This window comes from Eucalyptus grandis, chromosome 3, assembly GCF_016545825.1.
Source record: "Eucalyptus grandis isolate ANBG69807.140 chromosome 3, ASM1654582v1, whole genome shotgun sequence".
In the NCBI taxonomy this organism is placed as follows: domain Eukaryota; kingdom Viridiplantae; phylum Streptophyta; class Magnoliopsida; order Myrtales; family Myrtaceae; genus Eucalyptus; species Eucalyptus grandis.
The window spans coordinates 47,509,320-47,535,360 of record NC_052614.1 but is presented as its reverse complement, the minus strand read 5'-3'; the positions used below and the strand labels follow the sequence as shown (position 1 = coordinate 47,535,360).

General features: G+C 38.9%; 2 protein-coding genes across 2 annotated transcripts; both read left to right on the top strand.

Moving 5' to 3' along the window:
* The first annotated feature begins 16,645 nt into the window (after positions 1–16,645).
* LOC104439733 (disease resistance protein RPV1-like) lies at positions 16,646–19,708 on the top strand. Its single transcript, XM_039309684.1, has 7 exons — positions 16,646–16,916; positions 17,029–17,173; positions 17,678–17,740; positions 17,816–17,962; positions 18,278–18,797; positions 18,958–19,043; positions 19,369–19,708. The coding sequence occupies exons 1-7, from the start codon at positions 16,646–16,648 to the stop codon at positions 19,706–19,708; spliced, it is 1,572 nt and encodes a 523-aa protein (XP_039165618.1).
* Positions 19,709–20,551: 843 nt separating this feature from the next.
* Positions 20,552–22,766, top strand: LOC108958618. The gene is made up of 3 exons (XM_039308581.1): positions 20,552–21,142; positions 21,984–22,432; positions 22,522–22,766. Exons 1-2 carry the CDS (start codon positions 20,570–20,572, stop codon positions 22,074–22,076), a joined length of 666 nt encoding a protein of 221 aa, XP_039164515.1. The 5' UTR covers positions 20,552–20,569; the 3' UTR covers positions 22,077–22,432; positions 22,522–22,766.
* Positions 22,767–26,041: the final 3,275 nt, after the last annotated feature.

Genomic DNA, 26,041 nt, shown 5'->3' with positions numbered 1-26,041 from the left:
CTGAGAAATTGTCTATGTTGATTGATTGCACATTTGAGCGCAACTAATTTTGTGCTCTGATACACATGTAAACATTTTTTCCAAAGGTTGCCCAAGCTTCATCTACTCTAGAAATAAATTGAAATTCCAACGCTGAATGATACCACCACACACTAGTCTCTTGTGAGTTGATTTCAATGTCCTACATATGATCTAGGAATGCTCCCACCCTATTCGGTGTGCAATCCGGTCCATCATGTTCCCTTCACCGTCTTTAAAATTCGCTAGAAATGACACCTTATTCAAATCCTATTGTCCTACTCTCATTGACCAAGTTGTTGCAACAATAAAATATAAGGATGATGTTGTACTTTAGCTGGTACCTCCATGATGGGGTGCGATTGGATCACACCATATCAACTTGATACATTACGATGGAAATATATCAATTGAAAATGGTACAAAGGGGGATGTATAAGACTCTCCTTAACACAACCGTTGGAATGGTTGGCAAAACATACGATCAAAAGATTCCTCTCATTGGTTTGTCTCATTTCCATCAAAGAAGAAGGAAGGCATTCCATTTCATTTTACAAGAATAGTTTGCATTTATGCCGTGGAAATCGGGTGTTTTCCTTGTGATTACATTCAGACCAACGTGAAGTACTATTGTTCGTGTATCATCCGCAATTCAACGATCGTTCTGGGATTAATTATTGTTTGCGCATTGGATAAAGGTAAGTCTTATTCCGCCAACTTGAATTCCAACATTGGTATTAGAGCCCAATCGTGATTTTTGCCTTATTTTTCATCGAACTTTCTCGTCTACAATTTGATATCGAGATCAAGAGTATGAAATCTACACTGTTTGGATTAGGGGTGAGCAGTTCCAGGTTCCTTACAGATTCCGCCTGGAACCTACCCGTTGGAACCTGGAACCTGGAACCTACCATGTTACAAGTTCGTGGTCGATTCCATGGTCAACATGTTCTTTTATTATTTTTTCATTTTTAGTTTTTTTTTTTAAAAAAAAAGAGAAAATGAACGCAATAATAATAAACAAGCTTGTTTTTCATCAAAGAGAATACAAAACGAACAAAACTATCAACAAAGTAAAGGAATTCTTGGCAAGGAATTCGACTAAATAAAATAGAGGAAATCAGTTCACGGAACATCCTAAATAATAAAGCTGTCAGTCAATAACCGACACAAAATAAATGAAGAAATACACTAACAACACCAAAGAAGTTTGATGTGCAGTGACCAGTAAGTGGTCAAAGTGTAAGATGATAAAATTGAATAGCAAATTACTAGAAATTCCTAATCATTACTCATATTGCTACCGCTGAAAAATCTCTATGATACTGAAGTAACTACCTTCATCACCAAACGCAGGACCTACTTGTAATAGACATCTACCGTTCCTGCTGTGCCAGGACGACAAACAAGCAGTGGCACCACTTTTTGACCAAAATTGTAATATCTCCAATGCTTTATGCTAATCTGGCAAAAAGAAAAAAGACGTCAGTTCGGTAGCTATGAAACAACATAATGCATGGAATTTTGCTAGAGCAAGCTGAGAAGTTGGGGCTCAAGGGTGGTCTAAACATGGAACTTTAGCTTAGAGTACGAGGACAGCTAAGGTTCTTATGAGGACTACAATAGACAACATATAAGCTATATGAAAATTGACCAAAAGAGCAAAGTAGTACTCTTGACGATTTGAAATCGTGAATGTCACATGAAGCTACTTGAAGCATCAAGTTTCAACAAACTGTCAAAAGAAAAAGAACTCCAGAACTTCCAATATCATCGACAGATAAAGGATCTCCCATAGCATAAAGCTACTATATATGACCCACAACTTTGACATTAAAAGGAAATGACACCATTATATCAAAACTATCAAATGTCCATTAATTTGTAAAATTGGAAATGTGTAAGATGTCAAATACTCTATGGAACTTTAGGAGGGGCATGACATGCTATTGCATCTGATGGAACCAAGCATATGTTGAAACCATTATAAGCTATCGAATATCCAGCATTAGTCACTTGATATCTTTGCTGAACTTGAACCCAGATATGATGTTATATGGTATGTATATCATTACCCTCATTTTTTTCATTTGACAACTATGATTTAGTACAAAGTCACATGGTAAGAATAACTAAACTCTACATCATATCATTATTGCAGAGAGGTCACTGCCGACACAAGAACGATTTACAACCAGGGCTTTATAGTCCTGTTGCAATAGCATTAGATCAGAACTTGACATAATCAAACATAACACAAAAAAGGGGTTGATTTGAGCAACCAAGTGGTCAGCATCAAATGGTTGATCTGTGAACTTTCGAGAATAAAAAGAACATAATGTAGAGACAGAACAATTATTGCCAGATATAACCATCTCACTGAATTCATTACTATGTGAACATGCTCGGTTCTTGGGCCTAATTTTTACTGCAAAGAAGAAACTTTGGAACTCAACCAGACTAATCGAGCAAGAAACAATAATGAGCAGAAGAATTTCCATGTCACAATTAGTAAACTAAACACAACAAAACAATAATTGACCAAACTGAAAGGAAAAAATGGAACCCAAATGCCAACACTCAGGCGCACGCACAAACAACACGAAACTAATCCCACAAACAAACACAGCAATTCCAAGCTCATGGGTTCACGAAACATCCTAAACATGACATTGTCCTGTTTTATAATCAAGAGATTGCCAATCCTTTTGGCTAAGTGTAAATGAAAAAATGGCTAGCTTGTACACTCACATATAAAGAAAATCAAGGAATCCTGAAGAGGCAACCCAAGACAGTCCACAGAAACAAGATATGACCTACCAAATCGATGTGCAGAGAACGGAAACAACATTCCAGAAAGCACACGCATAAAAAATGTTAGGCTAGAGGATCTACCCAATATTTTCGATCCTTCCAACTAAAGAGCTACTCAACGGCAACTGAAGCGCCTCCTTCACACCGTACTTCCTTTTAGCTTCCGTCTGTCGTCGATGGTAAACATTACAAGGCTCGCCTACCATTCTATCACCATATCCTAGTAAAATAACAAAATGGTCGTTGAAGAACCAGTAATTACAAGAAGTAATGTTCATTAAGGCAGGAATTTGGAATCGACTCACATTCGGCTAGCAATTACATGGACTAGATCTCGCAGTTGAGCTGAGTCGCGACCACTGGCGGTGAGTCGGTGACAGCAAACAGACCGACGTTTGGTGAGCTTGGGGTTTAGTTTTGGGTTGAAGCAACGTTTGGCAACCTTGAGCAACGTTGGGCGCGACGCGGGCAATGCTGGATTCGGCAAGGATCGGCAACAAGGACGTCGAATCGGCAGCTGCTTTTGTCCTATGTCAAGGCGGCAGTTGCTTCTGTCCTAGTTGCAATGCAAATAGCAGTAGCTCGTCATCGGGAGGCCGAGATGCGGCGACTCGTCATTGAAGTCTGAATAGCAGTGGCGTCGTCGATGGCCAAGCAGCGACGGTGGAACAACAACAGCGTCGGGTGGCGGCCCAGCAACAGCTTGTCGTTGGGAGGCGGCAAGCGCAATGGCGAGAGCCGGCAGTGGCGTCAAACGGAGCAGCAGTGGCGTCGACGGCGACATCGTGGGTCGTGATGGCGGCATTGAGGGCGGTGAGCAGCGTTGGATCGTCGTCGGGAACGTGGAGTGTTGCAAAGAGGAAATGGAAAGAAATGGGAAAGTGAAGAATGAACATTGAAAAAAGGTTAGGGTTTTGGAGAGAGGGAACTCGGTTCCGGTTCCAATCGGGGTGGAACTGGAACCGGAAACGGAAGTGTCGGTTCTCAAGAAAAATGAACCGAGAACCGGAACCTCTCTCCTTAGAACCGGGGCTGAACCGGACCCTCAGTGCGGTTCTCCGGTTCTTGGTTCTACCAAGGAACCGTGCTCACCCCTAGTTTGGATGCCTATTGGTCAGAATTGTTATTTGAATTGTCGAAAACGAACCAAAGCAAAGAACGGGTTCGGGGTCCGGTACACCCGTACGGTTTTGGCCATTTTTCGAAATTTCTTTCGGCTAAAATCAAATTTTAAATATATAGGGTGAAAGTGCTCATCGAGACGAGTCCGACGATGGGTAGAACGCCGCCGCCGAAGGATGCCGGACGCGCGGCCAAAAGCTGCTGCGTGTGGGCGTCACGCGCTGATGCGCCAGGAACGCCGCGCATGCGCAACACGAGCCGGTCGGTGAACCGACGCGTGATGACGTCATCCAACGGTCGGTAACCGCTGAGATGACGTCATCAATGACGTCACCGCCAACGGAGTTGGCCGGCTGGTCACTGGCTGGCGATCCAACCTGACCCAAGACTTGACCCGACTCGAGACTTGACCCGATCCAAATCCGACCCGACCGTTGACCGGTCAACAGGTTGGACCAGTCAATCGGTCGGACCGGTCACTGGTTGGATCGATCGGACCGGCCAGGAGCCCTTTGGGGTCACACACGCCGCGCACTCAGGTGGCGCGTGGGGGCGCGTGCAAGCTCCGATTGGAGCGTGGTCGTCGGCGTTTGGTTCGTATGGATGTCCCCTACACTATGGTATAGTTAGTTTTTATTTTTAAATTTTATAAATGTATGAAATTGTGTATAGAACCCTAAGTACGCGTATTTTTAAGGTATTAATGCACATTCAATCATTTGTAGCTAGCATTTTCTTATGTTTTAAGAAATATAGTAGTAACCTATATGAAAATGATGTCATAAATGTTGTGTAGAGCTTGGTTTGATGGTAGCATGTATATAGTTTAATATACTTGCAATTTTCTAGTTCATAGAAAATTCGAACAATGGTAGGAAATCCTTGTTTTTTCATTACATGTTGAATTGTTATTTTTATTAGAGTTGATGCATGATTATTTTTTGTACATTAGTTTATATCATGCTATGCTCTTGTGATAATGGAAAAAATGTAGAAATTACATGAGATTATGTAATTATTTTTTCATATTAGGAGTTCGTAAGTTGGTAGAATTCGAAGGAGTTCTCACCTAGAACTTAAAATTTGCGCAAATTAAACTAATTAATAATAATAAAATAATCGTACATAGAAGTTGATTGGGAACATAGTGAACTTTTGTTTCTGTGCCTTTTGTTGAATTATCATTAATTTAGTTTGTCTTTGCTACAAATTAAATGTGTGTTACTCTGTAAAGAGTGCTAGTATTGATTCTGTGTTTATTATGTCAATGTGTTATGGTGATTGATTATGGCTTCGGCATCCAAGACCATTGTGGCTTACCTCAATAAGGGTGAGAAGCTAAGTGGTGACAATTATGATATTTGGCACTGAAAGGTTCAGTACATCCTTAAAGAGCAAGAGGTTTTGGAAACCCTCAACCACACCATGGATGAACCTGAGCATGGAACTTTAGCTCAACACAGGGAGATATCTAGAAACTTATCAAGCTTGGAAAAAAAAAAATAGCATTGCTTGCATCACGTTACTGAGCTGGTTATGCAAGATGATCTCATGTGTGAATTTGAAAGTTATGATAAAGCTCAATTTATGTGGGTTGCCTTGAAAGACAAGTTTAGGGGTACATCTGCCATTAAGCTGAGGAGACTCACCATCAAGTTTGACACATACTGAAAGCGCCAAAATGTAACGATGAGGCAACATTTTCGAGAGATGTCAAACATGATTCGTGAGCTGAAGTTGGCAGGTCACTCCCTTACTGATGAACAGCAAGTTAAGGCTGTTATAAGGTCTATTCTTGACAATTGGGAGCATATGAAGATCAATATGACGCATAATGAGAATATTGTCACTTTTGATGATATTGTGTGTCATTTGGAATTAAAGGATGAGCACCTAGAGGTTGCGAGATCCTCTACCCATGCTTATGTTGCTAAATCGAGATCGCGCAAAGCTTTGGGCTTTAAGTGCAAAAGGAATTCTCAATTTAACAACAAAGGGAAGAAGACTGATCAAGCACCTAAAAAGGCTAAGACCTTCCAAAGCAAAAAACGTGGTGGGAAGAAGGACAAGGCCAAGATGAAGTGCTACAATCGTGGCAAGATTGGTCATTTTTCTCGTGAATGTACTGAGCTGAAAGAGGTACCTTATTACTCCATTACTTTAAGTAATGGTTTTGTTTATAGTACTGTAATGCTTGCTGAATTACATCATATATGGATTGTAGACTCAGGAGCAACAGATCATGTAGCTAGAGATCGAGAAGCATTTGTGGAGTACCGTTAGATACAGCCTGGAAGAAGATGGATATATGTTGGGATAACTCAAGAGTTGAAATGAAGGGTATCGGCACATGTAAATTAATTTTACATGGTGGTCGAAGCCTATTCCTACATGATGTCCTCTATGCTCCGGATATTCGACGAAACTTGGTCTCAGTAGTTGTTCTTCTTAGCTTAAGTTATGTATTCAATTTTCATGGTGATTGTGTTGACATTTTGTATGGAATAGTTTATTATGGTTTAGGTTATATATCGAATGGTTTTATGGTATTAGACATTGACTATGATCAATACAATATTAATATCGATGGTTGTTTTTCTTTAATTGCATCTTCTAGTAATGTTGAGATTGATGCAAGTACTCGGCATGCTAGATTAGGTCACATTGGGTTGCAAAGAATGTAAAGATTAGCTAGAGAATGCCTTTTAAGGTCACTTACTAATGTTAATCTACATGTATGCGAATATTGTCTAGTGGGAAAAGCAATTAGAAAACCATTCGGTAAAGGGACTAGAGCCGAATTTCCATTGCAACTCATATATTCTGACATTTGTGGTCCTTTGAATGTGAGGGCAAGGCATAGAGCCTCATATTTCATCACTTTCATAGATGACTTCACGTGTTTCGGTTATGTCTTTCTGATATCCCATAAGTCAGAAGCATTATATTGCTTTAGACGATATATAACAATGGTAGATAATTAGTTGAACAAAAAAATAAAGGCATTGAGAACCGATCGCGGACGTGAGTATCTATTGGAGCAATTCAAGACTCTTTGTGATGAAAAGGGAATTGTACAACAATTGACTATTCCTGGTACTCCACAACAAAATGGGGTAGTTAAGAGAAGGAATAAAACCCTAATGGAAATGGTTAGGTCTATGATGACGCAAACAAATTTACCTATCTCCTATTGGGGAGATGCATTATTGACTGCTGCCTATGTACTTAACCGAGTGCCCTCAAAATCGGTCACTCCCACCCCTTATGAATTATGGACTGGTAGGAAACCAAACTTAATTAGTCTACGTCCATGGGGATGTACAGCTTATGTTCATGATTCTTCCTATAAATATGACAAATTGGGCCCAAAATGGAAGAAATGTATCTTTATAAGATATTTTGAACACTCAAAATAGTACGTGTTCATAGGTGAACGAGTTGATGGAAGTGTGACCGAAATGAAGTTACAAGATGTCACATTCTTTGAGAACTTTTTTCCTCGTGGAGGTGAGATTGATAAGGACTTTCAATTATATGAGATGGAAGATCCTGATAACACACTCACTAATATTGTAGAGGGAAATAAAGATTTACCTCACACACAAGATCTAGTGGGAGTGTAGCATCGTTTGATGAATTGAATTCAAGAGAAATTCAGTTTCCTAAAAGTAATCGTAAAAGTATTCCCCGTTATCATTTTGAGATTGAAGGGGAAGTATTTATGATTGCTCAGAAAGACGATGCTGAGCCTAAGACTGTTCAAGAGGCTCTCTCATCCTCTGATAAGGAAGAATGGAGAAATGCTTTGGAAGATGAAATGGAGTCAATGAGGACAAATCATGTCTGGGACTTGGTTGATCCACCACTCAATCGCAAGGCCATTGGAAACAAATGGGTCTTTAAGATTAAGTGAAGGGCGGATGGATCCATTGGAAAGTATAAGGCTCGCCTTGTGGCGAAGGGTTATACTCAACAAGAGGGTATAGACTATGAGGAAACATTTTCACCAGTTGTAAGGTTTGCCTCAATACGCCTTATTTTAATCATCGTTGCACATTTGGACCTTGAATTACATCAAATGGATGTAAAGACGGCATTTTTCAATGGAGAACTAGATGAGGAAATCTATATGAAATAACCAATAGGTTTCATAGCTAAAGGTCAAGAGGATAAAGTTTGCAAACTTCATCGTTCAATATATGACCTTAAGCAATCATCTAGATAATGGTGTTTTAGTTTTCATCGAGCCATAACAACTTTTGGTTTCACAATGATCGAAGAAGATCACTGTGTAAATGTCAAGCAGTTTGAAGATAAATTTGTGATTTTATCACTTTATGTGAACAATATTCTGTTGGTTGGAAATGACAAAATTTTGGTTATCACCATAAAAGAATGGTTGTCCTCTAATTTTGAAATGAAGGACATGGGAGAAGCTGCTTAAATATTATGAGTTAAGATTGAAAGAGATCGATCAAGGAAACTCCTTACTTTATCACAAGAGTCTTATATTATGAAGATTCTTGAACTTTTCAATATGCAGCATTGTAATCCCATTGATACCCCTGTCATGCAAGGTGAAGGCCTAAGTACTGAGATGTGTCCTAAGACTCCAGAAGAAATTAAAGTAATGGAAACAATTCCTTACGCTAGTACGGTCGAAAGTTTGATGTATACTATGATGTGTACTCGACCCAACATATGTTATGCCGTGGGATTGGTAAGCCCATATCAATCAAATCCCAGTCAAGCACACTAGAAAGTAATGAAGAGGATTCTGAGATATTTGAAAGGCACTATGGACTATCGAATTTGTTACCAAGGGAATGATTTACGCCTATTAGGCTATTCGGATGCTGATTGGGGTAGAGACCTAGATGAGCATAAATCGACTTCTGAATATGCGTTCTTGCTCAATGAAGGTGTAATTTCTTGGAATAGAAAGAAACAGACATGCACGGCCTTATCTATTATGGAGGCAGAATTCATTGCATGTTCTGTCGTAGTACAAGAAGCAGTATGGCTAAAACGTTTCTTGGAAAATTTAGCCACTGTTTATGAGATTCCAAGACCGATAACAATTTATTGCGATAGTCAAGTAGCCATTGCCTATGTGAAAAATCTCAAGTATCATGGAAGGAAGAAGCATATTGACATAAAGAACAATTTCATCAGAGATATTATAGCGTAGAAAGAAGTGATCCTACAATACATTTCAACCAATAGAATTGTTGCTGATCCATTTACGAATGCTATTCCTAGAGACATATTCTTGACCCACAGAATGTCACTAGGATTGCGTAGAATGTGATATGTGTTATTATAAATGATCATTGGTTTATGTATTTGTTGACATATGTATTGTACTTCTTTGTTCATTAGTGATTTGGTGTTTTATCAATAAGTACAAATCCACTATAAAACTAGCACATACACACATATATTATTGAAAAGTATGTCAGCAGGCAATGATTAGCTCACTCACACGAGCAATCACCTCAAGTGCTATAGTTAGCACGTTGAGATGAGACATTATGTACAAGTAAATGCTAAAGAACAAGTTTAGTACATAAAATAATATGTCACCTTGATTAGAGTCAAGATGAGGTCTATTAATAATAAGACCGAACATGATAGTCCCACAATTATATATGCCTGAAAGATGCCGGATGCAAGTACTTAATTGGGCGCTATAGAAAGTGAGTTGATATAGCACTCGAGCTAAACATGAGTACGTGAGGAGCACATGACTATGTTTAGGCTAAAATCCGTATAGTGGATATATTTAGTAAATAACATACGCTCTTATAGAAAGAGAAATCCATTATAGCATGTAATTCATACTACATGTGCATTGTACGACCGACAAAGGAAGGTGAGTAAAATTATCCCTATTTACTTATCGTGTGAGCCCTTGAGGTAATTTATTATTTACCTCATTATGTGCCCTATGTTACTTCTGACTATGTTCTCGAAGTGAAATATTAATATTGCTACTTTAGCATGTTACGGGCGGTCATGAATAAATATGGCCTATGGAACGTGTCTAGGAAAGCAGTTGTTCTGAAATGGAGAGAGACATGAGTGCGAATGAAGACTATTATTGTTTTACATCTATCACATGTATTTACTGGTCAACTAATTATATTGCCCTCTGTAATTGCGAATTTAATTGTAAATACATGGTGTTTTTTAGGATAGTCAAGTATAGCCTTTAAAGGATAGGTATATTTGGATTGATGTAACAAAATATGTCTAGGGCACTGTGAGACATCGATTGTTTATTTCTTTTCGGGGTTATAGTCATTATGTCATCCCTAACAGGTGCATAATTTGAGCTCCCAAGTGCAGGTGTACTCATTGATCGGACGGCTTACTTGCCAGTATGAATTGTTTTTGTAAAGTTGATGAATGTTGAATGCCTTATATTCTTGATAGAGCGCTATCAAGCCTATCATTTCCGAGTGGGAGATGTTGTACTTTAGCTAGTACGTTCATGATGGGGTGCGATTGGATCGCACCGTATCAACTTGATATGTTACGATGGAAATATATCAATTGAAAGGGTACGAAGGGGGATGTATAAGACTCTCCCGAACACAACCGTTGGAATGGTTGGCAAAACATACGATTAGAAGATTCCTCTCTTTGGTTTGTCTCATTTCCATCAAAGAAGAAGGAAGGCATTCCATTTCATTTTACAAGAATAGTTTGCATTTACACCGTGGAAATCAGGTGTTTTCCTTGTGATTACATTCAGACCAACGTGAAGTATTATTGTTCGTGATTCATCCACAATTCAACGATTGTTCCGGGGTTAATTATTGTTTGCGCATCGGATAAAGATAAGTCGTATTCTGTCGACTAAAATTCCAACATATGAGAATCCTATAGGCTTAAAATTGAAGCTCATTTGGTCCCATTCATGCACATTGTTCTCACCTAGAAAGAAGTAAAATCCACTGAGGAAAAAAATAATACTAAAGGAACGCTAAGATGAATGATTGAGACTTAGATTTTGATATACTCCGGGGAGGAGAACCAAGATGGGTCCTATGCATACCTGAGAAAACCTGAGAAAAAAAAAACCATATAAGGCAATATAGCTAATTGGTTCATAAAAGAAGCCAAAATAACATATTGATAGCATTTTGGGAAGAAAGATGGCAAGAGATGCAGTCCTGTTGATGAATTATAAGGTCATTAATATAAATCCATACAAAACTCTTCATTTCATATTGAAATTTTTAATGCTCGGTTATTTTTAATACAAAAAAGTAACAAACTTTTGTGTATTTAAGGTGTTTTTGGTTCACTAATAATATTAACTTGCAAATAACAAATATTTTATTTAAAATAAATTGAATTTTAATTTGCATGGTAAAGTTTTATAGAGAATTAAGTATATGGATAAATGCGAATAATAACTCACCATATATTTTTATGAAGTTTAAAAATTCATTAGCATCGAGATTTCATGGAGTTCTCGATTAAAAACAAATAAGTCTGATGGACCTCACCCTTTATAATGATCCTCATTCAATTTATCTTATGATTATTTTGTGGGAAATTATTGACTTGTATAAAATGCAAGTTGCTTTTTAATTCTCAAAATCTATTTGGTTGTCTCTCTCTTTCCCCCAACTCTTTGAGAAATATTTACACAGGATTCGGATACAACATACCGAATGAATCACGGCTCTTAGGGCGCGCGCATAACAAAATTTTTATTTCTCAATTTCTCTGTTTCTTTGTTCCACGGAACAGGTTTGGAATAGAAATCTGTTTGGTAACGCAATTTGATTTCTTTATTTCTAAAACAGATTTCTATTCAGAAATAGAGAAATCGAAGAAATCGAAGCTGAAATTTTTAACTTCTCAGTTTTTAAAATAAAAATCAAGTTGAAATCAAACCATATAAAAGAACTTTGCGCTTTCTTGCTAACTTAATTCACTTATAACCACAACTTCACAAATTATTGCTAAGTTTCTTTTTCTTATTTTGCTCGATTCTTTTTCATTTTTTTCAATTTTTTTGATAACTTCCTCTTTATGATGAAAGGCGGGACCAAAGTTCTTAAATGTTTACTTAAAAACAATGGGGCTCTTTCCTCCTAGTTGAAGAAAAGTTCTTACGCAATACATGAATAACAAATATGCCTAGAAATTTAACCTTATTTCTTTACGGATAAAATTCTTGCAAAATCAAAATAATTAGATTGTTACACAATCTTGAATTTTAATTCGAATGCAGGAGATTCAAGAGAATCTCTCTCTTTGCTATGCAATGGCCATTAAAGGTTCATTGAGCAACAATAAAGAAATTAGGGATGAGCAACTGGATGATTCAATTCGATAATCCAAATAAACCGACATTTCTCCGATTGGTTCCTAACCATAAACGTTACTTCAAGGTAGAATTCTCATATATTCCTTTACACCATCAATTTTATTTTGTTGATATTCTTGCATAATACTCGTCTTTGATAAAATGACAGGGCTGTACGGGCTCCATTGATGGCACCCATATTCATGCTTCCGCAGTACTTGTCTGAACCTATGCAGGATGAGCTTGCAAATGATACATTGACTGAGGAGGGAAACCAAATAAATACACTTAGGAAAACCATGGGATAATAATATGCCAGAAATTTCATGAAATTGTATTTTCAACTTTTGTAATGTATTATTATTATTTTGATATTATTTTATATTTGAGGATTTCCTATATTATTTTAGTATTATTTCAACTATTATTTTGTATTTGAAGATTTCATATATTGTTATCTAATCAATTTTTATTCTTAGAAATATAAATTTTATTTTGTTATCAAACGGATTTCTATTCCAGAAATATAAATTTTGAGTTGTTACCCCACAGAGGTTCTTTCCACTCAACTCCGTCCTAGTATACCGTTGCCGTTGGGAATCACACGGGCGATTATTTTGCGCTTTTCCGTGCAGCATGCGTAGCAGCCGTTCGATCATGTACGAAGAGTCTTGGACCGTAGGATGGCAAGAACGCCGTTCATTTTGGGTCAAGGGTTTTATGACTGAGAAGATACATTTTACGATCGAAAGATATATAGGCTGCGTTTGGCAACCACTTTGCCAAGGATCTTTAGGGGTCTAAAGGCCTTTAGGCCAAAAAATGAGTGTTTGGGAACCAGCTTTGCAAGTCCCTTATGGGAAAGCAAGTACTTGGGAAGAAATTTGAAAGCCCAAGGCGACCTTGAGGCTGCCTTGGGCTTTCGGCATTCTCGGCATCTTGAAGATTCTTGTTTATTTATTTTTTTTTTCCAAATTTGTCCTCACGAATTTTTTTGTTTTCGGTGCGTGCCCTCGTACGTCCTTGTTCATCTTCTCCGGGACTCCGCGAGCCTCGGGGTCGGACGACCTCCGGCGGGTCCGCCGGAGGTCGCGGGTCGGCCGGAGGTCGCGGGTCCTCGCGGCTCGGGTCGCCGGAGGTCGCGCGACCTCGGCGAGCAGATCTGGTCGCGCGGAGGTCGCGCGACCTCGCTGCGCGACCTCGTGCAACTAGATCGGTTTCTTGGGAGGTCGGCGACCTCGCGGCTACCAGATCGGTCGCCGGACTGGTCGCCGCGGGTCGCGCGACCTCCGGCGGCAGTCTGGTCGCGCGGAGGTCGCGCGACCTCCTGCGCGACCTCGTGCAACTAGATCGGTTGCCGGAGGTCGGCGACCTCGCGGCTACCGGATCAGTCGCGGACCCCGGTCGCCGCGGGTCGCGCGACCTCCGGCGGCTGAGATCTGTCGCGCGGAGGTCGCGCGACCTCGGCTGCACGACCTCGCGACGACCGGATCTGGTCGCGGGTGTCCCAGCGAGGTCGCGCGACCTCTGCGCAACCAGATCTGAGTCGCGGAGGTCGCGCGACCAGCCTGCCTCCTGCGACCCGGATCAGGGTCGCGGAGGTCGCGACGGCGTCGCGCGACCTCGCCGGCCCGGATCCGGGTCGCCGGAGTCGCGGGAGTCGCCAGCACGCCGCGGATCACGCCCTTCTTTGGTTTTCATTTTTTATTTTTATTTTCTTTTAATAATTTTTTTTTTTTCACAAAAGTCCTTTGTCCCCCAAACACCATTTTGCTTAAAGGTACTTCACAAGGGCTTTTAAATTACAATTTACCAAACACGGTTTGCATTTTGGAAAACACATTTAAGCTCAAAGGTCTTTGCATTTTCCTAAAGACTTTCCCCAAAAGTCTTCCCAAACGCACCCATAGTCGGACTCGGACGGTGCAACTTCGGGAAGTGGGTCCAATTTTTATTACCCTGGCGATATTATTACAAATGGGATGGGACAGCGACCCGCCAAAAGAGATTGACTAGGCATCATCTCATTCTATGTTTTAATTGAATCTTGGTGGTGCAGAATACGCTTATCCACTCCCGAGTGGGGGGGAGCGTCAGTAATGCACGTCGATTTCCTCTTTTTATTTATTAAGTTAATTTCCTAAAAAAGACTTATACTTTATATTTATTTTAATTATAAAAAATAATATTAATACACTTATAATAAATTTATCAAAATTAATTTTTAGACAATTAAAAATTTTAAATTAATATATTTATGACAAATTTGCTTTCTGCTTGGATTAATATCACAAAAAAGATGTAAACCTCAAATTAATACATCCGTTAACTCTCCGTGTCATCCAATTTAGCATTTTGATTAGTAAAATTTGACAGAAAGTAATAAAAAATAAATTTATTATAAATGTTATTAATTTAAAATTTTCATGACATTAAGCTTTGTTTATTTTTTTATTAATAGAAAAAGCAAATCAATGACGTGTCAGTAGCGCATGTGAGCATGTGAGTATTCCTCTTTAAGTTCCACATTGCTTCTGGGCAATGCTGCGGAAATGGCGCGTGCAATAATTATCCTCCTCCAAATAATGGGGGTCAAATATTTAATTTTCAATTGATTCACCTATCTATTGGGGAATTGTTTCTATTTGAGGAGCCAAAACGATTAACACAGCGGTTGGGGAGATGACAAAATAGCTCTTGAACTGCGATTTTTGTTGTTTTTCTTTGCCTTTACAACATTGAGAAATTCTTACTTTGTACTTCATATGTGTTCCCTACTATATTCCCCTTGCACTTTGCTTTGTCCTTCATAGTAACATTGGAACAAAATTTGTATTGGTACATCTTTCGATCCTAATAGCAAGTTTCCATTTGCCTTTGTCCTTTAGAGTCAATGGCCATGACTATTTGACGAATTGATCGAGTCATTATGTTGTCCGAGAAGGTGGATTGAAGAAGTAAGAAGCACAGTGCAATCAGTCCTATTGTGCACGAACAAAGCCATTGTAAGAAGAGTGTAGATAATGAAGCATGACATCTTCAAAGAGTGCAAGGAATTCGTCATGATCATGGTCTCGATCTTAACTTTCCATTATTTTCACAAGTTTCGAAGAAATTTACAAGTAAAAATAACAACTACAGGTGAGATCAATACATAATCACAAGCATTTGTTGAACTCAATGTTAAATTCATATGCAAGAAGATTATGAGACATATAGTTGCCATTCGCTACCACAAGAAAGAAGCAAAATTAAACAAGCACTTGATAATCAAGGAACAAACCCTAGCATTTTGCTTAAAAATGATTTAACAATATTTTATGATTTCCGCAGGACTGTTTTAATGTAACACAACTAGTATACAATTGTGCGTGTTAAAGCACAAACATAAAGATTTCTTGAAATTTTGGTTAAGGGTGTTATCAATAAAGGCTGGACATTCTTTAGTTTGAAATATCGTAATAAGATATATGTGTTGGGAGGGTGCAAATTCGAATTTGTGTTCTCTATAACTGCAAGGAGTCAATCCTTGTTTTCCAAGGTGAGAAAGAAAAATTTGAAACCTTAACCGAGGACTTGGTTACGACTTTCGAAATTTATCTTTATAGCTATTTGTCCCGGAGAAATTAATTATGAATTAAACCTGAAAATCAACTTTTGTCAGCAAGGAATTTAGCTGTCAAAATGCGACATGGCTCCCATGAGTCCTCTTGTTCTTAACATTTTATTTTCCTTTTTCTCTAGCTATTGTGTTTATATTCAAACGAAGAAATAGCTTTCATATACAGAGGATTTAATATGAATGATATAAATATTTTTAATGTATTTATTTTTATGAGTGATATAAATAATTATGTTTATAAATATATTTTTAATATTGTTTATTTTGTAAAGTAAAAGGAGCCTTAAGTGAAAATTTGAATTTTCTTTCTCTTTTTAAACTTTATTAGAATGGGGATGACTTTATAGACCCAGTACATTGTTTTCGGTTTAATTTATATCTCTCTATCGATATAAAGGGAGTTCCATTCTAAAACCAAATATATTTTTATCTAATTAATTATCGTGGAGCCACTCGTGTTTAGCTTTGCTTTTCATCCTTACCCTCTGCGCGTCTGTTCCCCGCTGCCACTCTCTCTCTCTTAGCTGGCTGCTCACGCGCGCGCTAGCACACACCCACGCGCCGGCTACCCAATTTTTTTCTCCAAGAAAAGTCATTGAAAAGAGGTCCATGACGACTAGATAAAGATCCAACGAGTTTTCAACACGTACTCTGTATCTTTCGTTTTACTTGATTTTGGCGAGGAACGTTCAGAGAGAGAGATCGAGAGAGATCTTAATTTGCAAAGTAAAGCTGCCATGGCAAATTTAGATGCTGGGACGAGTAGTGGCAGTGCAGGAGGAGGCAAGTATCAAGTATTCTTGAATTTCTGTGGCCGAGATACTCGAGATGGATTCACTAGCTTCCTTCATCGAGACTTGAAAAATAATGGTATTCATGCCTTCATGGATGACGAGGAACTTCGAGTCGGCGAAGAAATTGGTGTAGAGCTCCTACAAGCAATCGACGACTCCCAGATCTATGTACCCATCTTCTCAGAAAATTATGCCAGTAGAAAATGGTGTCTCCGTGAGCTCGTAAGGATGGTAGACAACATATTCAAGTCAAAGGAGAAAAAAATCCTACCCATTTTTTACTACGTGAAGCCAGATGATGTTGATCTTAAAACCGAATCATATAGAAAGGCCATGGGAGAGCTCAGAGCACGATAAGAAGCAACAGGAGAAGTTTCCCCACGAAGTAGAATCCTGGGAGGGAGAACTCTTGGAGAAGGCTCATACGAAGGTCGGTAAAATCAAGGGTTGGGTGTTGCAACAAGGCAAAAGGTGAGCTCTAAATATCCCTGACCTTTCTGGCTTTAGAATCAAGCTCGCCCTGTACAAGAGACGTTGGGAGATAACTATAAATTAGCAAGTCTTCACATCTTTTTTTTTTTTTTTTTAAATACAAGTACAATTATATGCAAGAGTTATTAAGGATAAATAAAGGAGTACACCACCACCGACCAAGGTGGCGTGGATGGTAGGGCCTTGGACCTCCCGGTGGAGGCCAAGGTTCGAATCCGCGAAGCGAGGGAGGCGATCTTAGCTACTACATGGTGACTTAAGCATGACGTCGGGGTGGTGGTTTCCCCGCTAGCGTCGCTGGGGGTTTACGGCACTTGCCGGTGCAAGTTGGTTCCTCCTGAATAAAATAAAAATAAAAATAAAATAAATAAAAGGAGTACACCTTTTTTTTTTTTTTTTTTTTTTGGATTTAGAGGTATACATGTTAATCCGTATGATCAATATAGCTTTTGCAACTAATAAACTTGCTTTTATTTGTGGCAGCCAAGCAAAATTTGTGGACTTGGTAGTTGAAGAGGTTTTGCAGGAGCTGAGGCTAAGAGAATAGTTAGAGACTAGAGATTTAGTCGAACTTGATGATTGAGTGGCGAAAGTACTAGCATTGTTGAATGTTAACTGTAGTGGTGAAGTGAGGTTGCTTGGAATTCATGGAATGGGGGGCATCGGTAAAACCACTCTAGCTAGGGTCGTCTACAGTGAACTTCTTTCTCACTTTGGAAAGAATTGTGCCTTCTCTGATGATATTCGAGAAACATTTAACAGGAAGGGGTTAGTCTCGTTGCAGAAGAAGTTACTAAAGGGAATTCATAGTACCGCAGCAAAAATTATCCAGGGAGTTGATGAAGGAAGGAAGAATATAGAGAGAAAACTTGGTAGTGAGAAGTTTCTCATACTTCTTGATGACGTTGGTGAGGAAAACCAAATTGAGAATCTAATTGGACAAGGTCAGTTTTATCCCGGAACAAGAATAATTATCACCACTAGGAACACAGGTGTACTGGAGACTATCGAAAAAATGAAGTTGAAGAATTCTAACCTTGCACTCCAAATTATGGCTTATGAAATGGCATAAATGGAATGTAGCCACGCGCTCCAACTTTTCAAGAGGCATGCAATTTTGGAAGGCTCTCCAGCAAGGGATGTTGACGACCTCTCAATAGATATTGTCGATACTACTGGGCGCCTTCCTTTGGCCCTTCAAGTTATAGGTTCATCACTTTATGGAAAGCCCAATAATATATGGGAGAATACATTAAAACAGTTAAAGAAAATACCGAATCCACAAGTACAAGAGAAATTGAGGATTAGCTTCAACGCCCTAAATGATCATGAGCGTGATATTTTTCTTGACATTGCATGCATTTTCATCAATGAGGATATTACTAATGCCAATTACATGTGGGAGGCTTGTGAATTTTATCTTGACATTGAGGTCCTTGTTAGGAAGTCCTTGATCAAGATAATGAACAACAAATTTTGGTTGCATGACCAATTGAGAGACTTAGGACGGGAAATTGTTCGTCAAGGAAGTGCTGAAAATCTAAAGAAGTGGAGTAAGGTGTGGACTAGCAAGGATTTCCTTGATTTCATGAGAACCGAACAGGTAAGACAACTGTCAAATTCAAATGAAAAAGTGACATCCTGCGTTTGAGGATTCACCTTTATGCTTATGATCTTTTCTTGCATTTCATTCATTTAAATCGTAAATAAAATTACAGTTACCAACAAACTTCAACTAATCACTGCAATTGATTTATTCGCAGAGGTACGAAGATGTTGAAGCACTTGATATGCAGTGGTTTAATATCTCAATTAGCCATGAAGAAATTAGAAGATTTAAAAGTTTGAGGTTCTTGAGATTTCATGGGGCCCTATGTTGGGATTTCACCTTTTCTCAACCAAAGTTGAGATGGATTTCATGGCATTCTCCCCCACCAGATGTTAGTGTACCTAGTATGCATTCAAAGAATTTAGTTGTTGTCCTTGAACTTTCTGACAATGACTTAACAAATGATTCGAAAGTATGGGACTTAATTAAGGTATGGTTTCATCTCAATTTATAACAGTTGTCTCATACATTATTTGACTTCTTTTTGTAACGTTTATACATCCTTTTTGCATATGGCAACCAAACTTAAAAGTCTTACTCTTGTAGAATGTCGTGGCATTACTAGAACTCCAGACTTGTCTAAATGCCTGGATTTAGAGAGGTTGACTTTTGGTGGTTGTAAGAGTTTGAAGAAAATCGACAACTCCATTGGAAAGCTAAAGTGCTTGCTTGACTTGGATATCACCAATTGTAGGCTTATTGAACAAGTGCCTGATGTTGGAGGGCTAGTGAAGCTTGAGCGCTTCTCTTTGAGTGGCTGCGAGAAAGTAGGCGGACTCCTCGCCTCTATTGGCGACTTAGCATCATTGAGAAAATTGGACCTTTCATATACTAGAATTACAACCCTGCCAAAGTCCATTGAAAAGCTCTGGTGTTTGTCAAATCTCTGTTTGAAAGGCACTTAAGTTAGACAACTTCCGAACTCTATTGAAAAATTAACATCGTTGTGCACTTTGAATTTGTCAAGATACCGGACCGCTGAAATTATAGGTCGATGGGAGTTACCCAAAGCTATTGGAAGGTTAGACAAACTGGAGGAGCTTTATCTTAAAGGCTGCAATCAGTTGGTTGGCAAAATTCCTAATGAAATAGGAGATCTATCCTCTCTAAGAGTCCTAGATTTGTGTGGGACCAGAATCTGTCAAGTTCCGGGAACAATCAACAAGCTTTCTCGCCTCTCAACACTTGACTTAACAAGGTGTGATGAGATTACAAAGTTGTTTGAGCTTCCAGTGAGTTTAGTCTGTTTACGTGTTAAATTTAGCTCACTACAGGTGGTCCCAAATCTCTCGGAGTTTACCAATCTAGTAGAGTTGGTCCTATCCGATGGCTCTGCAGGTCAAGATTCGTCAAACCTCAAGCACACATGTGACTTGGGGTGGATTGGTAGGCTATCCAAATTAAAGAAGTTGGAGTTATGTCTTGTCAACATCACCGTGCCTACGGAGTTGGGTCTTCTTTCTCTTCTAGAAGATCTTACTTTGTTTAATCTAGATTTGCAACCCCTCGAGCAACTACTGCCTTCTTTACATTCTTTAGAACTTAATAATTTCAGAGCAACAAGACCGCCACATTCCAACTTGAAAATTCCATCAAAGTTGAGGTTTCGTTTTTCGTAATTGCAAGAAATTCAACTCTATGGGTTTTCGCTATTGCAGGACTTACAGTTGGATGAGTTTGACCTTCGGAACTTATCCATACCATCTAGCTTAAGGGAACTGTGCATATTTCAGTGCCCTAATTTGATTGAGATTCAGGTTCTTGGTATGTCGGCATCACTGGAGGAAATAAATATCACTCTTTGTCGGTCAATTGGAAGGATAGTATTATGCGGTGAGGGAGGATCTCTCGAGGTTCTCGATCAATCAGAGGGTTCTTTGAGTGAGTCGACCGATTGTTCACCGGGAGTACTTCTTCTTCCCAATGCCTTGAAGAAACTAAAAAGACTTGACTTGCTGTTCGGCGAAAACCTAGTTGAGATTCAAGTCATCGGTACATTGTTATCATTGCAATCAATCTCTATTCATATTTGCGATGCAATGGAAAAGTTAACTGGTATATCGAACTTGAAGAACCTTCGCCATTTGCATATCCTTAAGTGCTCTAAGTTGTGGGTTGTTGAAGGCCTTGACAAGCTAGAGTTTTTGATTGACTTGGATGTCCGCAACTGTCCTTCACTGGAAACATTGCTTGACATATCGAACTCGAAAATACCAGATGACTGCCAGATATTGGTTTCGCGCCGCAGGGAGTCGCTCAACTCAGGAAAAAAAACTACTTTCAAGCATTACAAGGAGTTGATGATTCAACAAGGTGCGCCAAAACCAGAGACAAACAAGGTGAGCCTCAACCAAGATTTCATCGCAACACCAAAGAATTTCACCTAAAATGTGACTAGATATAAATTTCTTTTTGACAACTTATTCAAACATAAGTAGTTAGAAGCATGCCATTGCACGTACCTATCACATTCCAAATAAATTTATAGAATATTCAAGAATTGAATTGACGATGTAAATTTACAAGAAAATATAACAGCCTTCAACCAGTCCATAGAATCATTTCTTCACTTGCAAATGGCCAGAATTCTTGAATTTTCCCTACCATGACAAACCAAAAGTCGCCATATGAGAGGAGATATTTGATACAGGCAACATCATTGGGCTTTCCTTTCCATTTTCTTTGATCCCCTCTCTTTGGTCATATTCGTCAATCCATTGACTTTATCTACACTTTCTGTTCATACAGACATGAAAACGGAACTTCCAAGTCGTAGACTGAATATAGATGTCTTGTTCCATATAATGCATATTTATTTTAGAATCCTGTAGTTATATTGTCTTTTCCTTTTGCCTCTTTTATCAATACATTCAAGATCAATCGGTAAGAAATTCAAGGTTAGAGATTCACTTCTGGACATTATGAGGGATTTAGAACGTCATAATGTGCTTCAGTAACATAATGTGGAAAAGTAAAACCGACTTTGAAGGAAGAAAAGTGGAGACTTTACACTACATGAATTACTGAATCATCATTCAGCAGCATATAGACTTCTTATGTCTTGCACATACTAGGAGCCATGAGCCTACTGTACCCTTGTTTGTGAAAAAGGAAAAACCAATGCTAAAACTGCATTTTCTTAGTCTAGATAGGCTGAAGAAAATCTTATTTTTCATGTAGGAGGAGGCTAAAATGGAAGGGGATGCTAAAGACTCACACAGACTGAAGAAGTATATATTGAACTTAACCACGGCCTGCTTTTGCAAGTCTTGAAGAACGTGCTCCACCAATAACATTTTGTGATAGATTGAAGACATGCCAGGTGAGCATATTGGAATGTCTCTGCAACCGCAGCTTTCCTTAGCTTTAAAACTGAAATTCTTTGTAGTTCGAAACAGAGGATGCATATGAAGGACGATTCAGAATCCGTGGAGATTGAAAGACAAAGTCAAGTCTCGTCATTTTGGTTGATTGAAGAACTAAGTCATGGCTTGGAAAGACAACTTTAAGACTCCTCTTGATCAAACTCAAAAGGCAACCACTGTCGAGGGACGAGTGTTCCAGAAACAAGAACTCATGCTGCACAGGATATTCCCCTGCTTTGGGGATTCATTAACCATTACCCTGAGGTAAGTCTTTCTTCAAGTGAAGTACAAATTGATTTCCATATGGTTCGACTAACAAAGTATTTTTTTAATATTTGGCTTGTGTATGACAGTTTCTTCAACCTTTGACGGCATGTGATATACCAATTGACACAACGAAAGGCAGCTAATTGGCACTGAAATACATTTCCATCCAATGATTAGGTGGCTGGTTAGCAGTTATCTTTGTGAACATTCATTACCCGAGATTTAATAAAAGCTGCTTGCTAATAAATGCAGCGACTTCCTACATAATGAACTTCACTCATTTTGTACATAAGTCATTTTTCATCATCAAGTGTGCACTTTTCGTTGTTAATCATTCTCCAAAGTCGATAATCTGGTAGTTCTTCGATATCTGCTAAAATGCTCATAAATTGCTTGGCTGTAGCAAGCAAGCCCAGAGAAAGGATTTCACTAGTGTCCGTAAGTTGTAAGGACCCTGATATTGTTGACACCTAATTTTGGAAAAATAAAATTGCATTTGAACAAATAAAAGGAAAAAAAATGAAAATGGGGAAATTGATTTGATTGATTATGCATGTCAAATTTGAAATTCGATGGATGTTCAGATTTTGATAAATGCATAAACAATTAAAAATCAGTGAACAAATGACAAAATTTTGCAAAATGGAAGATATCGAGCAAAGATCGAAAGCTGATGCGAAATCACGTTCCGATTTGCATGCTTTGATTTAATGCGAGAAGATAGAAAGTCGAAAGTTCTTTATAAAAATGGCCATATGAAAATCACTATAAAAGGAGCCATAACTTTCGTGAGCGAGAGGAGGAATTCGAGGGGGAGCAATTTTCGAAAAATTGAGAGGGGGCGGCGAAAGAAAGAATTCGTGCAAGTGAAAAATGCAAGCGTGAAAAAAAAAAGGAATCTTGGAAAAAAAAAGTCAGCAGAAGTCTTGGCCTTTTGCTGAAAAGTACAAGAGCAGAAAGCAGCTGCAAAGAAGAGAGAGAGAGAGAGAGAGAGACGTGAGGTGACAAGTCAGCGGAAAAGATAAAAAAAATAAAACGGAAAGGAAGAAACGCTGTTCTTCTTCCTCGCCCGTCTCTCCGCCGCTGCAGGTCCCCGTGCGCGCCACCGTTGCTCCGCGCCTCCGCCCACGATCCAGCACCTCTGTTTGCGGCGCCACCGTGCTTCGGACACCGCTGCCCTGCATTTCGAAGCCGCCACCGACGCCTGCAGCAGGTCCCTCCACTTCGCCTGCAACTCGCCGGTTCACGATTTAGCCGGTCATCGCTGTGCCTCTGCGCACTAGCACCCGCAAGCCTCGCCGTGCAGCAACCTGCAACCCGCAGCAACTCGCACACACCACCCGACGATCCCCCGCGACGCTGTAGCAGCCGAGAACCCGCGCCGGCCATCGCGACCCGCTCCTGCCCAGCCGACGCCGGAGCTCCGAAGCCTGCCGCTCCCCAACCTCGCCGCGCCGCCGCGCCGCTCGCCTCAGCCAAGCGCCCGGTGCCTTCGCCGCCCGTCTCCGCTCATCGGACGCCGCGCCTGCACACCCGACGCCGCATCTCGAAGCCTGAGGCCCGCTCCGCTCCATTACTGTTCCGCAGCAACCGAGCTCTCACTGTTCACCATTGCCATCGCGACCCACAAGCCCGACGCCGCCGCACCTGCTGCTGAGTCCTCCGTCCGAGCGCCACCCTACGGCTGCCAAGCCCATTTTGAGAAAAAAAATAAAATAAAGAGAAAACACATTAGGTAGTTTTCTTTAGTTTGTTTTATTTTATTTTATTTTATTTTATCTTGTTCTTTTTAGTATAATTAGCCTTTAGTATATGATTGGAAATTCCAACATATTACCTGGATTCCTAACCCGCGCTAGAGGTTTTATTTCATCTATAAGGCCTTAGATGAAATAATTAATTAAGTGGGAATAAAATTGATATTTTTAATCCTTAAGGCTTAGATCAATTTATCGATTTTATCGGCGAAATATTACCCATTAATCGAACGATATGTAATATTTTTGATGATCTGTTTTGTCTTGATTGCTTTATTTATCTTGAAATGTGTTTGAGTTATAATATTGCATGATTTAGGATTCATATATTTAGAATAGGAATTTTATTTCGAATTTTAAAATAAAAAAATAAAAAAATCAAATCAATCAATTTAGGTTGCTAGATTTTTAATTTGGATTACATGTTTAATTATTATTAATTTCAAAACTAAACAAAAAAAAATCATCATATACATGTCATGTATTGTTAAAGCATATTTTGCACGTCATTGCATATTAGGACTAAATTGCATTTAGTTCAATTCTAGATAATATTTTTCTCAATTTGTTATAAGTTTAGGTATTTTAGATATATTGCATTTTAGGATTATTTTGGTTAAGATAATTTTTTAGTTTAAATTAGGATTTGGCCCAACCTAATTCCTAATATAAATTAAATAGGATCTTAATCTAATTAGATAATTTTCACATTTCTGAAAAATACAAAAAATGTCATAGGTTAAATTAGTTTTATTATTTATGATAAAATGCATTCTTCTAGAAAAATGTCATATGCATGTCATTAGGGCTAGATTCACCGGGATGCATGTCATTTTAATATTTTTGCTAGGCCTATTTAATTAGAAATTGCATGTCATTAGAATTAGGTCATTTAGTTAATATTGTATTGCATGTGCATGATTTTCATTAATTAAGTGAAAACAAAAAAAGAAATCGCGTGCTAATTAGAAATCATATCTAGGGATGTTGATGCGGTTTCTAATTTAACATGCGAATCTTTACGTTGCTTTGAGGTAAGTTTTGCAATTTATTTATTGTTTATACGGGTGTTAAATTGGTGGATTGCGCACCCGCATGATCACCTCGCATGTTAGAAATAGATTTAAAATCAATTTAAGTCTTTTTGCAAAAACATTTTTGAAAATAAAAGAATGGTACTTAGAAATGGCATTATAGAAATCTAGTGTAACCAAGTCCCAGTACCCATAATCTACGGTTCGTAGGAGTAAAGTAAAACTCTCGTTACTTTACTTGGATTTCTAATCGACCCACCAAAAAATAGATTAGTGGCGACTCCTAATTGAAAATTAATTGCATGTTAAGAATTTAAACCTAAGTCGCGAATTGGTATGGGCTTGGGAGAGCCCGAGTTAAGTTTAGGCTTAACAATCCATTAGCCAAATCCTAGGTGAACCACCTGAAAAAATCTGGTCGCGACAGATATCAAGCTCTCTCTTGGCTCATTCCCACTTGAAATGTGGCAGAATAGGAAAATTTAAACTCTTATGAAATCATTGGTTACAATTGTAACCAACTATCATTCATACAGATAAAAGTGCATTCAACATATTAATTCAAGCCTAACTTCTATGAGTTCGGATGTATCCCCCACCAAATATATAGATTTACGTACGAGGTTTGAAACCTTTTCCACAAGGAAATTAAGACTTATTTGCAAGACTAATTTAGACATTTGTTTTCTCAACCCAACGTATTTTAAAAAGTTTTCTCTCGCCCATGTTAGAGTTTTCTCTCGCGTCTAGGTCGAGATATTCGCCATGTCTTCATCTTCAACCGTTCTTCATCCGATTCTGTGCTTTCCTTTTGC